The sequence below is a fragment of the Ambystoma mexicanum genome, chromosome 4p (genome assembly GCF_040938575.1).
Source record: "Ambystoma mexicanum isolate Mex_15411 chromosome 4p, UKY_AmexF1_1, whole genome shotgun sequence".
Classification (NCBI taxonomy): Eukaryota; Metazoa; Chordata; class Amphibia; order Caudata; family Ambystomatidae; genus Ambystoma; species Ambystoma mexicanum.
In genome coordinates this window covers 1,250,353,350-1,250,366,587 of record NC_090927.1, presented here as the reverse complement: position 1 = coordinate 1,250,366,587, position 13,238 = coordinate 1,250,353,350, and the positions used below count along the sequence as shown (strand labels likewise).

At 45.9% G+C, this 13,238-nt stretch overlaps 1 protein-coding gene across 2 annotated transcripts in view; it reads left to right on the top strand.

The window, feature by feature from the left end:
- SPAST (spastin) overlaps window positions 1-13,238 on the top strand; it is a 615,111-nt gene that overhangs the window by 391,097 nt on the left and 210,776 nt on the right. For both annotated transcript variants that reach the window (XM_069606914.1, XM_069606916.1), the window contains one exon: window positions 6,134-6,176. In XM_069606914.1, coding sequence (XP_069463015.1) covers window positions 6,134-6,176 — 43 coding nt within the window. The remainder of the gene's footprint in view (window positions 1-6,133; window positions 6,177-13,238) is intronic.

Sequence of the window (13,238 nt, the reverse complement as noted above, 5' to 3'; positions counted from 1 at the left end):
TTTATTAGGACTAGAGTAGCTAATGTACTGGACGGATGAAAGTTGTAATCGTTTTAGTGCCAGGGTTAGAAGTTGGCATTTCACTACATGTTTTGGACTGACTCCCATGTCTCCTCACCATTACCAATGCCTTGTAGGGCTCATTAAACATGTACCATAGAGGTTGCAGATTCTCGCTATATTGCATCTGAATTGTAGAGTGCCACAAGAACAACTTTCTGTAGTCCTCCTACCATTTTTTACAGTGCTTGACAAATGTTTTTGGACTGTCATAAAAAACTGGGTATATTGCATCTGTGCTAGATCTTCAAATACAGTTAAAAATATTTCCCAATGGCTGGTATTTCTCAGTAATATCATTGAGGAGATCATAGGTGGTGTCCCACCTGATTTCTCATATGCCTTCAACAGATTGGCATCTGGCATGTCCAAAGTGATGTCATATGTGCTGTGCTGTCATAAGTGTGCTGGGCAAAGGGTGCTCTCATAGTTGAGGAGGTGTAGCTTCCAACACCTTCCGAATTGTATGTGTTTTGTTGCATGAAACCAAAACCTTAACTTCACTTTAAAGTTTTATTTACTGAATTTCAAGGGTTTTGTTGTGCTAGAACTCTCACCTGTAATTCTGCCTTTTTTTCCTGATCTCATGCCTGATGTCATTTGTTCTCAATGTTTTCTTCAGCTACGCAACACTGGGTTTATCAAGTATTTTATCTTTTTTTTTTTATCGATTAGATTACTAATGGTGTCCTGGGACACGGAAGAGTGAGGTGGGGGGAGTGTGTAACTGTGACTTCGGAAGCGTGGGGTGCACATACTGTGGGACTGTGGTGAGGAAAACGGAGGAGGAGTTAGTGCGAGACTAATGAGGAGAGGAGTGAGATGGGGCAGCGGGGACTGTGATGAAGAAGGGAGTTGGGGGTAGTGAGGAACTGCTTAGGAAGGGTGAGGTGGCGCAAGTGGGGATGGTGATGAATAAGAATCAGGTGGGTAGTGCAGAGTTGTGATGTGGAGCATTGAGGTTAGGAATATTGGAGGACTGCGATGAGAAAGGATGAGGTGTGGGTAGTGGGGAACAGACTAGGAAGAGTGAGGTGGGGTAGTGGGTGACTGTGACCAGGAAGAGTTGGGTGTGGGTAGCATGGCACACTGACAAATAGGCTGTGTGACACCCTTGGCATCACAAGCCTGGCACTTGACTGGTTGACCTCATTCCTCTGACAGTTCTTCCCTAGTTCAACTGGGCCCTTTTCTCTCCCCTATCACACTCTCCACCTCAAGGCTCTATCCTCTCACATTGGCTCTTCAACATCTACCTTGCCCCTCTGGCCCACCTGATCTCCTCCTTCTCACTTCCAGTGTTCTGCAGACGATGCCCAGCTCTCCTTCAAACTTCCCCCTACTGCCTCCTCTCTCATCCCTGACTGTCTGACTGCTTTGCAGGCATGGTGTGCTGCCAGCAATATCTGCCCTAATGCCAGTAAGACTGAGATCCTTCTCATTGGGACCCATGCTCCCTCCTACCTTCTGGCAACCCTCTATGGGGCCCTTCCCCTCTTGTGAGGCAAAGAAACCTTGGTGTCATCTTTGACTCCTCTCTCTCCTGCTCTCCTCACATTGCAGACCTTGCCAAGAAGGCCCACTATCAGCTGTACCTCCACAGCAGCATTCTCCCTTTGCTTACCTTCCCCCAGAAACTCAATGTCTTCAGAGTTCTGGTCCTCTCTAGGCTGGACTACTGCCACAGCCTCTTCCTACTGCCACAGCCTCTTCCTCAATCTTCCTTTATCCTCCCTTCGCCCCCTTCAACTAATCCAGAATAGAACTGCAAGACTTATCCTTGGCCTCAAGGCTAGGGACTGCATCTCTCCAGCCCTATAATCTTTCCACTGGCTCCCGGTTGCTGCTAGTATCAAATTCAAGACTCTCTGCATCCTCTACAAGGCTTTCTAGGGCCAGGGACCCCAGCACATCCAATTCTATCTCCCTAAATACCTCCCTGCTGAAGCCCTTTGGTCTTCTAGCTCCAACTCTCTGTGGATCAGATGCTTCTCTAAGCAGAGAGTGGGGGTAGATCGCTCTCCTCCGCAGAAGCCTCTCTCTAGAATGGTCTCCCTGCCCTCTGAGGCTTGAGCCGTATCTCCTCAAGTTCCGGAAGCTCCTCAGGACCCTCCTTTTCTCTTGTTCCTTTCCTCTCCCCCTCGCCTGCCAACACCCCTGCCTGCCGCAGCGACTTGCTGCCTGGTTCCCTGTGAGTTCTACAGTGCACCATGTCTCCCACCCAGTCCACCCCCCGCCTCGCACTTAGCATGTGGACCCTAACCCCCTGCACTCCATGCACTTCCCTCGCACTTGCCATCTGAGCTCACCTTAGCACTCGCCTAACCCCGGTTTCCCTCATCTCCCCTCTGCCCTCCCCTTATCCCCCGCATTAACTTGCACTCTCTCTACTCTGCACTTTCCTTCCCACCCTAGCACTTCACATTTTGGAAGACTGGCACTCCTCCCACCCCTCTTCCTCACGCTTCTTGTTACTGCACTTGCACGATCCGAATGTCACAAGGCCTAGTAGGACCGTTATTGTTATCTTTCTCCTTTGTTACACCCTCCCGGCCCCCCCTGTTGGTCTTGTGGTGCCTTGAAACACCATTTCTTGTATAGGCACCTTACAAATATACAGTTAATAAATAAATGAGGAAGAGTGTAGTTAGGGCCAGTGCTGCGGATGAGCCAGATATGGATATTGGAGGCACTGTGACAACGAAGGGGGATGTGGAACTAGTGGGAGACAGTTGCAAGGAAGAGTGAGATGGGGGAGGCACTCCTACTTCAGTATTTTCGATTTCAGGGACTGCAGGGGTGTCCCCCGCATACATGTAAGTGAATGCGGGGGACATTACACAAAAAAAAAAGCAAGATCAAATTGCAAAATGCGGCACAGTGGGCCTCAGCATTTTGTAATTCGATCTTTTCATCCTACGTTATTTTAACGTACATCCAGGTGGCGACAGCGTGGGGCTGTGATGAGGAAGAGTGAGGTGGGATAGTGGGGGACTGACTAGGAAGAGTGAGGTGAAAGTAGTAGGGGACTGTGGCGAGGACGATTGAGGTGGGGTAGCAAGGAACTTTGAGGAAGGGTGAGGTAGGCTAGTGAGTGGACTGACGAAGCGGTAGGAGGGATTAGTTAGACTGATGACGAAGAGTGTGATGGGGTGTTGGGAGAACTGTGACGAGGGAGGCGGGGAAGTGGGGCACTGTGATGAGGAAGAGTGAGGTGGGGCAGCGGGGGGGACTGTGATCAAGAGTGAGATGGAGTTGGCGGGGGGCTGTAACGAGGAAGAGGGAGGTGGGGGACTGTTACAAGGAAGAGCCAGATTGTGATATTGGGAGGGTTTATAGTCAAAATCTCGAAAAAAAAAATCTCGAAAAAAAAAATCTCGAATACAAAAGGCCGAAAAAAAAATATCGAATTTTTTTTTCAATGTGTTTTTTTCCAAAATGGGGGGGGTTCCCCCCCAACCCCCCTTTTTTCATTTTTTTTTATTTTACCCCTTTTTTTTACTTACCTGACCCCAAAAACATATATAAATAAATAAAAAATTCGAGATTTATTTTTTCGAGATTTTTGTTTCGGGCTTTTTGTCATTCGAGATTTTGTTTTCGAGATTTTGACTGACCACCATTGGGAGATGTCCAGGAAGAGGGGGGTGGGATTAGTGGGAGACAGTGACGAGGAAGAATGAGGTGTGGGGTATTGGGGGGGGTTGTGGCGAGGAAAAATGAGGTGGGGGGGACTGACCACGAAGAGTGGGTGGTAGTGGGGGATTGTGGCAAGGACGAATGTGGTGGGGGGGTAGCAGGGACTGTGATGACAAGGAAGGTTGGAGGAGTGGGGACTGTGACTAGGAAGGATATATGGGTAGTGGGGGGTCTGACGAAGGGTGAGGTGGCCTAATGGGGACGGTGATGAGGAAGAGTCCGGTGGGGAAGTGAGGGGGCTGTGATTAGGAACGGCCAGGTTGGGAATATTGAAAAACTGTGAGGAAGGGTGCGGGTAGTGAGGGACTGTGATGAGGAAGAGTGAGTTGGGTTAGTGGGTGACTGTGACAAGGAACAGTCAGGTGGAGATAGCGGGGGATTAGGACGAGTGAGGTGATTGTAGTCGGAGACTGATGAGGAAGAGTATAGTGAGAGACTGATGAGGAAGACTGGGGGGACTGTGACAAAGAAGATTCAGGTGATAGTAGTGGGGGACTGTGGATGGGGTTTGCAGGGAAACTGTGATTAGGAAATGTGTGTTGGGGGACTGTGAGTGGGATAGTGGGGGACTCTGGCGAGGAAGAGTTAGATGGAAGTAGTGGGGTTTCTGACAGGAGGACTCAGATGGGGGTATTGGGGAAGAGGGATGTGGGGGTTGCAGGGGACTGTGATGAGGAAGAGTGAGGTGGAAGTAGCAGGGGAACTGTGAGGGAGTGAGCCAGGTTAGTGGGGAACTGTGACTAAGAAGAGTGAGGTGGGGATAGTGGGGGACTATGACGAGAAAGAGTGAGGTATCGTAGTCAGGGGGGAACTGACAGATATGGATAGTGGGCGATTGTGACAAGGAAGAATGAGAGATGGGTAGTGGGTGCAATGACAAGCAAGAGTCGGATGTAGGTAGTGGGTGGACTTATGAGGAAGAGTGAGGTGGGGGACTAATGAGGGCATGTGAGGTAGAGGTAGCAAGCAACTGTGATAAGTGAGATGGGATAATGGGGGGCTGTGATGAGGAAGAGTGAGGTAGCGTAACCCGAACTGTGAGAAGGAAGAGATATGGGTAGGGGGGGAGGACAGTGACAAGGAAGAGTGAGAGATGGGTAGTGGGTGCGGTGACGAGGAAGAGTCAGGTGCAGGTAGTGAGGTGACCGATGAAGAGTGAGCTGGATGTACTACGGGACCTGAGGGTAGTGGGGGGACCTTGACGAGTAAGAGGAATGTGGGGGTGAAGGTAAGATTACCATTGGGTACTGGGACGCGGAAGAGGGATGTTGGGAATGTAGTCAACTGTGACAAGGAAGAGGAAGGGGGGGGATTAGTGGGAGACGGTAATGAGGAAGAGTGAGGTGGGAGTAGTGGGGGGACTGAGATGAGGAAGAGTGTGATGGGTTGTTGGGGGCAAAGGGGGGGGGGGGCTGTGAGGAAGAGTGAGGTGGGGGTAGCGGCTGAACTGTGACCAGGTATAGTGAGATGTGCATGGAGGGGACTGTGGCAAGGAAGAGTGAGATGAGGTAGTAGGGGGACTGTGATGAGGAGAGTGAGGTGGAGTAGTGGGGGGTCTGACCAGGAAGAGTCAGATGCGGATATTGAGGGGACTGACGAGGAAGAGGGAGATGTGAGTTGCAGGGGATTGTGATGAGGAAATTAAGTCAGTATCCCCACATCAATCTTCCTCGTCAGTCCCCCACTACTTGCACCTGACTCTTCCTCACCGCTGCACCCACTACCCATCTCCAATTTAACTGTGATGTCAGTTTCAGTGTTAGGCTACAAGAAAACTAATTCAGATTTTCAAGTCGATACATGTTTTTACTTGTAGCGACACCTAATATTGAAACATTGTAGCTCCAGAACGCTTCTTAAATCTGCCAAGGAGGTGCAGTTGGAATGATCTATTGTAAAACACCTCAATAGATGTAAACCAGAGAACTCATTTTGGGGGTAGTTTGAGGTAGTCTAAAACTCTGTTGCTGTTATTTAAGGTTCTGCTGGCGATTACTTCAATGCACATATTCAAATAATGCATGGAAGCGCTCATTTAAATCTCTTTACATCATATGCCCGAGTGGGATGCATTGCTGTATTGAAATGGATAGTCTACAGCTCAGAATTATGACCACATTGATATCGCTATCGTTTAACATGCTTAGAAACAGTGTGTATTACAGATTTTAGAATGCTGCTTTACTATGACAGACACAAGCTGCTCTGCAAGTCAGAAAATATAGGACGTAGATTGTCAATTTTACCAACATATGCTGTGTATTAGCTCTTACAAATATCCTGCTTCTGGCACCTTTTGTTTTCATTCTTTTAAGATAACTTGGCTTGACAAGTAATTATTTATATCTATATATGTCCTGTATTTGTTTTCTAGGAGATTTACAAAAAGGGTGTATGTATCTCTACCAAATGAAGAGGTAAGTGTGTGTCTTAGTAGGAAACTCTGCCGAGTTTCATTCATTTTCGGTAGTGCGTTTGGAAATGCAGAGAATATGAAATAACTCGCTACCTCTGTGGTTAGTTAGGGTGACTTTGTATGTTACATCACACTAACAGTGGCAATAGCAATATACAATCTGCATACTATTATACTCTTTTGCTTAAGAAGGGCCAATAATGGTCTTGTGTTCTTGCATGAGAGGGCCTAACAAGTAAAGATGTTTAAACTACGGTTTTGGAAATGGTAAACTATATAATCAAGTAGCTGCAAGTAAAAGTGTAACTTAATATGCAAAGTCAAACTTGCAAAACAGTTTAAAATATTATATTGGACCACTGCACTTTAGGTGGCACTTGGTGCATAACAAACAGTCTCCTGTGTAAGAGTGATCAGCATTTGCAATCTAGGGCATTAAGCAGGAGGCTAGTTCCACGCCACATTATAAAGTATTCTTTGGGAAAGTGGAACCATCTTTCGGGAGTCCACGGCTGAATAAAATAAAGTTGTGTGCTACTCCCAACAGCAATTCTTTGTCCCACTCACCATTCCTCTTTGGCATATTTCTAAATGTGGAGGCTCCGCTTTTTTCCCCATGTACGAAGATCATTTTCTGGGCAATTGGGAAATACCTTCAAACTAGAAAAAGCATGACTTAAAAGTTCAGAAGGATTTTGGTTTGGAGCTTTTGGCACCATATGTTTTGGATTACAATGCCCATCTAATCTAGGCAATAAGTCAACGGTTGGGAATTATAAATCCTATTCCAAACCATCTGGAGTGACGCAGGTTTCGTACCCCCGATCTGTGTACCTAGGTGTTTCAAATGTGTGCACCAAGTATTCTTGATCAACATTTGGCTAAATGCTATCGCTCTCCTAATTTCAAGCAAGGATGCTTCTCTGATACAGAACTGTAACACATCTGTGCAAGTGTGTAACTGTAACGCTGTATTTGTAATACTGGCCAGTACTAGTATTTGTATCTGAGTATTTAAACCTGCAACATATCCGTATTTCGGCAAGTATTATCACATTGGCAAATTGCAGTCAGTCGGAGTCACTTGAAAGGTTTGGCTTTGCTGGAGTCCCAAGTTCCTCCGTACTTAGGCCCATTGCCTCAACATTTTTAACTCCATCTCTATCATGGAGTGCTGTCAACTGCATTCCAGCTCTGTAAATTGCCACTTTATGATTGCATTGGTGTCAACACCTGGAGCTGTTCCCACCCAGTGGGCCCACTGCTTTCGTTCAACACCCAGCAGATGGTGAAATTATTTCTGATGTGGCCTCTTGTGCTGTCCTAGGGGCTGGGCTAGAAACAGAGGGTGGAGGGTTGATGCTCTTGACATGGCTGAAGGAAAAATTATGCATCTGTGCCTCCATTTTCCCTTTACATGGTTCCACGGCTTTGGTCTGAAGACGTTGAAAACCTACACTTTGAAGTGATTGCTTTTTTTTTTTTTTTTGATAAGATGGTTAGGGCATTTAGTGGAAGTGAATAGGTACATGCAGCAAGGGAGTGCCCTCATTTCAAATGACGCAAGTGAAAACAATCTGGGCATAGTCATGAAGGTAATTTTTAATGAATCAATTTATAAAACGGAAAAAAACCGAAGTGAAAAAAATAAAGCATAAATATCAAAACATTGTCACAGGCATAATTGCTTGCTAGATGGGTGAGTGAAACTTTTTTTCTGATAAGTTTAAGTGTTGTTGAACATATGAAAGTACAGCCAATCATTGCATCACTGATAAACGGAAGGTATTTTGAGAGATGTACAAATAAGCATGAATCGCATTACACCAACAAATTAGTGTAAATCAACATTGGAGAAAAGTACTAAAGTTGCAAAAAGATAAATGGTCTGCTGAACTTAAGGAGAGGTTTTTCGTCTCAAACCACTTGAGTTTCAGCTAACTGGGTAATTGGGTAATTGTGCAAGTATATGCCCAGCCTTCATCAGGACGAAAGGGAAACTTGAGTTAGCAGCAGGATTGTGGCGGGAAGCGTGGTTGAAGTCTCTTTTCATGAAGGTCGAGTTCCATCTATTAATTGTTTTACGATATCCACTTTCCCCAACGGGTTCTCATTCACTGAATGTAAGAGTGCTGATCCAGGCAATATTTGTGTTGTAGAGTTCATTCAGGTCAAGTCATGTTCGCTGCTGGCTGTTGTCTGTGGGATCTGCACCTTCGACTCCCGACTCATCGTATGGGTTTTGCTTGGAACTAAATAGGGCCTGTCTAAGCCCTCCTGAGCCCAATCACCAGTCAGGCACCCAAAATACCAGTGGAACATATATTAGGGCCCAGGAAATAGATTTAAATGCTGTTTTTGACCTTTTATGGATTCAATTATTGATATCGCTAAGGCACATCCAATTTCATGACCCCTGACCCCTGATATATAATCCCACTCAACAATTCTGGAACTAGCAACATGCCGTATATATAGTTAAATCTCAAATGTATTTAAATACAAGAAAACCGAAGATGGTCCCCTAACTTTATTCGGGGGAATTCATCGCAATAGAATTTCTACACACTTCAATAACAGATATTAAGAAAGTAGAATCGGTGACTGTATTCCTTTTGCCCACAAGAGGGCAGTCATGTCACAGCGACACAATACCCATGCAAATACCCATGGAAAATTTAAATGGGGGGCGGGGGGAGGAGGAACGAAGGCAAATCATGATCCAAGTTTCAAATAGTTATGATAGTGCTATTGCTTCCTCCTTGTAGGGAATTAGTGACAGCACTGACATGTGTACGGAATCCCTTTTGAGTCAGAACCTCAATTTTGCCAATACTACCAAGACCCTCAATCAGGGAAATCCTCCGCTGTACGATTTCGAGTTTGGAGTCGGTTGAAAATGAACCTGGGACATTGGTGCATTCAGTGTGGTAGCCACACTGCTGTCCACCTCACCATGCTAAGCACTTAAACTGCTGGGGGTTGGTGATTGCATGCTCAGGGACGTTAGCATCCCCAAATACATATTGTTGGATTGTCTCCCCTATTCCAATACTGAAGGACATTAAAACATGTCCACTCCGTTTTGGGCACGATGTTTTTACTACCTTTTTAGTTTAGCAACGTTTATATGTACATTCATTATTTTGGTGTTAAAGTACACAGAACTGCTTCAAGTCTGGTCTTGCTTAATACAGAAGGAGCAGAAAGCGTATCTACCTATCACATAAACGTGAGAGTGGGGGTCATATTGCTCATCTTTGATTTGCATATCATTGCAATGATTACTGAAATGTGCAAAGTATGTGCTTTCTCGTTACAACTTGTAGTGGAATTTTCCATTTTCTTCTGTTGCTGAAAGTTCAGTTTGTATACTCCGTGTATTATGAACAAAAGAACCACTACTTTGTGCTAAGCTCGAAAGTATGCTCCTCTGTGAGATACCTGCTTCGAAAGTTAGTTTGGGTTGTTCACTCCTATTAGATGTTCAACTATGTAGGAAATCTTGTAGTGCAAGCTTGTAGTGTATACTTTAATTTATGAACTTCTCTGAGAGTAAAAAAAGACCATCTTTACTTCCTGATGTAGTACAAGTGAAGTTGTCCATTTTAATTCAGCCCCAATTCCCCATAAGCAAAAAGAGGCTGGCTTTGATCCTCTGGCGATGTGAAATCCAGTACATCCATGCAATAGAGGTACTCCTTGAGCAACATAAAGCTGCTAGCCAGGTGATGTCCCAGATATGTCACCCACACCAGAAAGCAGTAAATATCACAGTTTTATGATTAGAACAAATACGTATAAGCCACGCTTTCATTACATTAGGAAGGTACTGTAGTCTGTGGGTTCATAATGTTTTACTCGTGTCACACTGGCATTTGTTTATTTTGTTCCTGCAAGCACTCCTAGAGCGAGAGATCATGAGTAATAGCACCCAGAAGGGTGGGCAGTATGGGGAGGATGCCCTTGTCCCCTTAACGTGGTCACCAACGTAGAGCCGGGGGCTTAGTGGGGGGGGTGGCGGACATTCACAGCGCTGCATCAAATGTAGGCTTGGGTGTCCAGTCGTTTCCCACCTCACTGCCCTGTAAGAGCAGATCACCCCTTGAAGCCTGGACCCTGACCAATAGGAGGTGGTAGCAGTGAAGAGCAGGAAGACATGGTAGCATCAAGAGTGAAGAGTTAGGGAGTGGTGGCAGTATCAAATGCACAGGAGGAAGTGCAATGACGAATGAGCAGAAGAGTGTTGGCAGCATATATACAGAATGAAGTGGAACATCAAGAGGCAGAACGTCCAGGGCAGAGAGCGAGCAGAAGAAAATGGTGGCGATAGTAGAGACGCAGGCGTAATTGGTGACATTGAGGTGGAGAGTAAGAAGGAGGGGCTAGTAGTAAAATGAAAGATATTTTTTTTCATTTCCTCCTTGGAGTGGGGACAGGCAGTAGGAATAAGTGCCAACAGCAGGAACAGACCGTGGACAAGAGGAGTTGGTGAAATACAAAGCCATTGAAGAGAATGTGGAACCCAGGGACCATGCAGAGATGTCGACATCAGGGCCTAGGAGGGACACCGAGCCAGTCTCGGCAGGCAAGATAGGGCATGGAGGTGGAAGGAGAGAAGCCAGGATCACAAGAAGGGAAGGGAAGGGAAGGGGAAGGAAGGTTCCAGCAGGCCAAGTGTAGCCCAAGACAGGACCAGGGAATGGGAGGGAAAACACGATTGGGTCATCAAGGTTACATTTAGCTTAGAAAGGAGAAGTGGGAAGAGGCCAAATATCCCAAGCAGCCCTCTCTTAGTGTCCCTGCCAACCAGAGATGGCTTTACATGCAGGGCTTGCTACCAAAGACAGGCATGGCGTATGGCACCCCACAACTGGCTAGACACGGTTTGGGGCGGCGGTAAGACCACTACAGCAAAGGGCAGGTGTGGAGCAAACCCCCTACCTGGAACTGTACAGACTGTAACGAAACCCCTGGGAGCTCTTTAACCACTTGTAACAGTGGGAAGCACATTTCTTATAAGATCATTCTGTCAATTACTGCTTTTTCTGAGTGAGTCCCATTTTTTTACATTTCAATTGGCCACTTTTGGTACATAGTACCCTAAATAATGAATACTGAACCCACAGTACATTGTCATGGCATTCTTCTTCACCCCAGCAGTCATACATGGCACCCAGTACAGAAGGACGCTAGGATACCCAGAATGTCTTTTATTTAATTTTTTAAGTGCATATGGTAAATTAACCTTTCGCACTACATTAAAAATGATAAAATATAGGAAAGAGTTAGACACATTCAGTTATGATATATAAAAAGGTTACACACGTCTTAAAATGGAAAAACTCTTCCATCATAGAGAATCCAAAAAAACAAGGAAGCCTAGTCACTTAATCTGAGTTTCACTTTCTCCTAAATATGGTAATCCACCGCAGTAAGTACAAGAGCATCGGCCCCGTACAGAAGACTCCAGAATTGTTTGGTGCCTATATCCAGAATTTCAATTAAGTGCAAGAACTGGGGCAACGTAAGTGCAATCAAAGATGAACAGGTTAACATGCACATTGTAGATTAAGTGAAACTACACAAGCTGCACATTGAATTGATGAATACAAAATTACTTTGGTGTCGAAGGAGTCGAAGACATTTTTCTTACGAAAAACTAAAGCGCAAAGTTAATTACTCGATGTGTAAGCTCTGAAAAACGGAACTGAAGCCAACGGATGCTGCATGTGCTATTTATGCCGATAACGTCGACGGAGGCCCTTCTCCTGCATGTGAACAGTATGACATGACATACATCCTGGACCAGGGTCCTCAGAAGGACCCAATTTTGCCTTTCCACATGGCCCTGCAGAGGAAAGTCACTGCTAATTGGGAAACCCCGGAAGCTGGACCTGCAGTTTATAGGAACTTTGCAAGGAAGTACGGGCCTTTCAGCAGTGATCCAGAATACCCGACAAAGCATCCCACTCCTGAAAGCTTGGTAGTTCAGGCAGCTACATCAATCAGGTAATCAGCTTATCCCTCTATCCCCCCTGATAGAGATGACATGAGGGTAGATGCCTGGCACGTAAGGTTTTCACGGCAAGCAGTATGGCCTTAATCTAACAATGTGACTTGTTCTATAGCCAGATTCACTTTTACCCTGTGGGACCGTGTTGCCATGGCGGCTGATCACATCCCGGAAGACGAAGCAAGACAGTTTCCTAGTGATCATTAAAGATGGTAAGGGGGCAATGGGTGAATGTCTTCAGTCAGGTTTGGATACTGCTGACAGCATCAGCAGATCCATGGCTGCTAGCACAGTACTACGCAGATTTGCGTGGTTGAGGAAGTTGGGGTTTGCACCGGACGTGCAGGCTAGATTGCTCAACATGCCCTTTGAAGGCTCGATGTTGTTCCGCAGCAAGGCGGATGAGAGTTTGGAGAAGCTGCAGACCTTGAAGGCGGCGGATAAATCTCTTAGCGCCTCCATTAGACAACCTCAACAACCCTATTCAGGCTAATTTTCCTGGAGGGGTTAGTCCTTTTGTTTCTATTCCTCAATTGGAAGAGGAAGAAGACAAGCTGGACAAAGGGGACAAAGGAGCCAAAGAAGATTCCCTCCTGCTGGACGTGGAAGGAGTGCTAAATCAGCCCCAGCTGCGGCAACCTTACCCTCTGCAGCTGCTGCAGCTGCCTCTAAGCCACTCTGAGGCCTTGACCCACAAGACCCAGATGGGAGGCAGTTTCTCACTGTCCGAACGAATGGCGGGGCATTACTTCAGATGCATGGGCACTGGAAACGGTAGCCCAAGGTTACTACCTTCCTTTTCAAAAAAGATAATCCACCAGGATACAACTGTCAAAATTCCAGATCTAGGAAACGTTAACCCTGTTAGAGAAAGGTGCAATAGAACATGTACCTGTAGCGGAGAGGAACAAGGGTTGGAATTTCCCTTATTTTCTGATTCCCAAGAAGGACGGAGGATTGAGACTCATATTGGACTTAAGAAAATTGAACAAGTTCCTCAGGAAGGACAAGTTCAAGATGGTTACCCTTTCTCAGATCCTTCAGGTT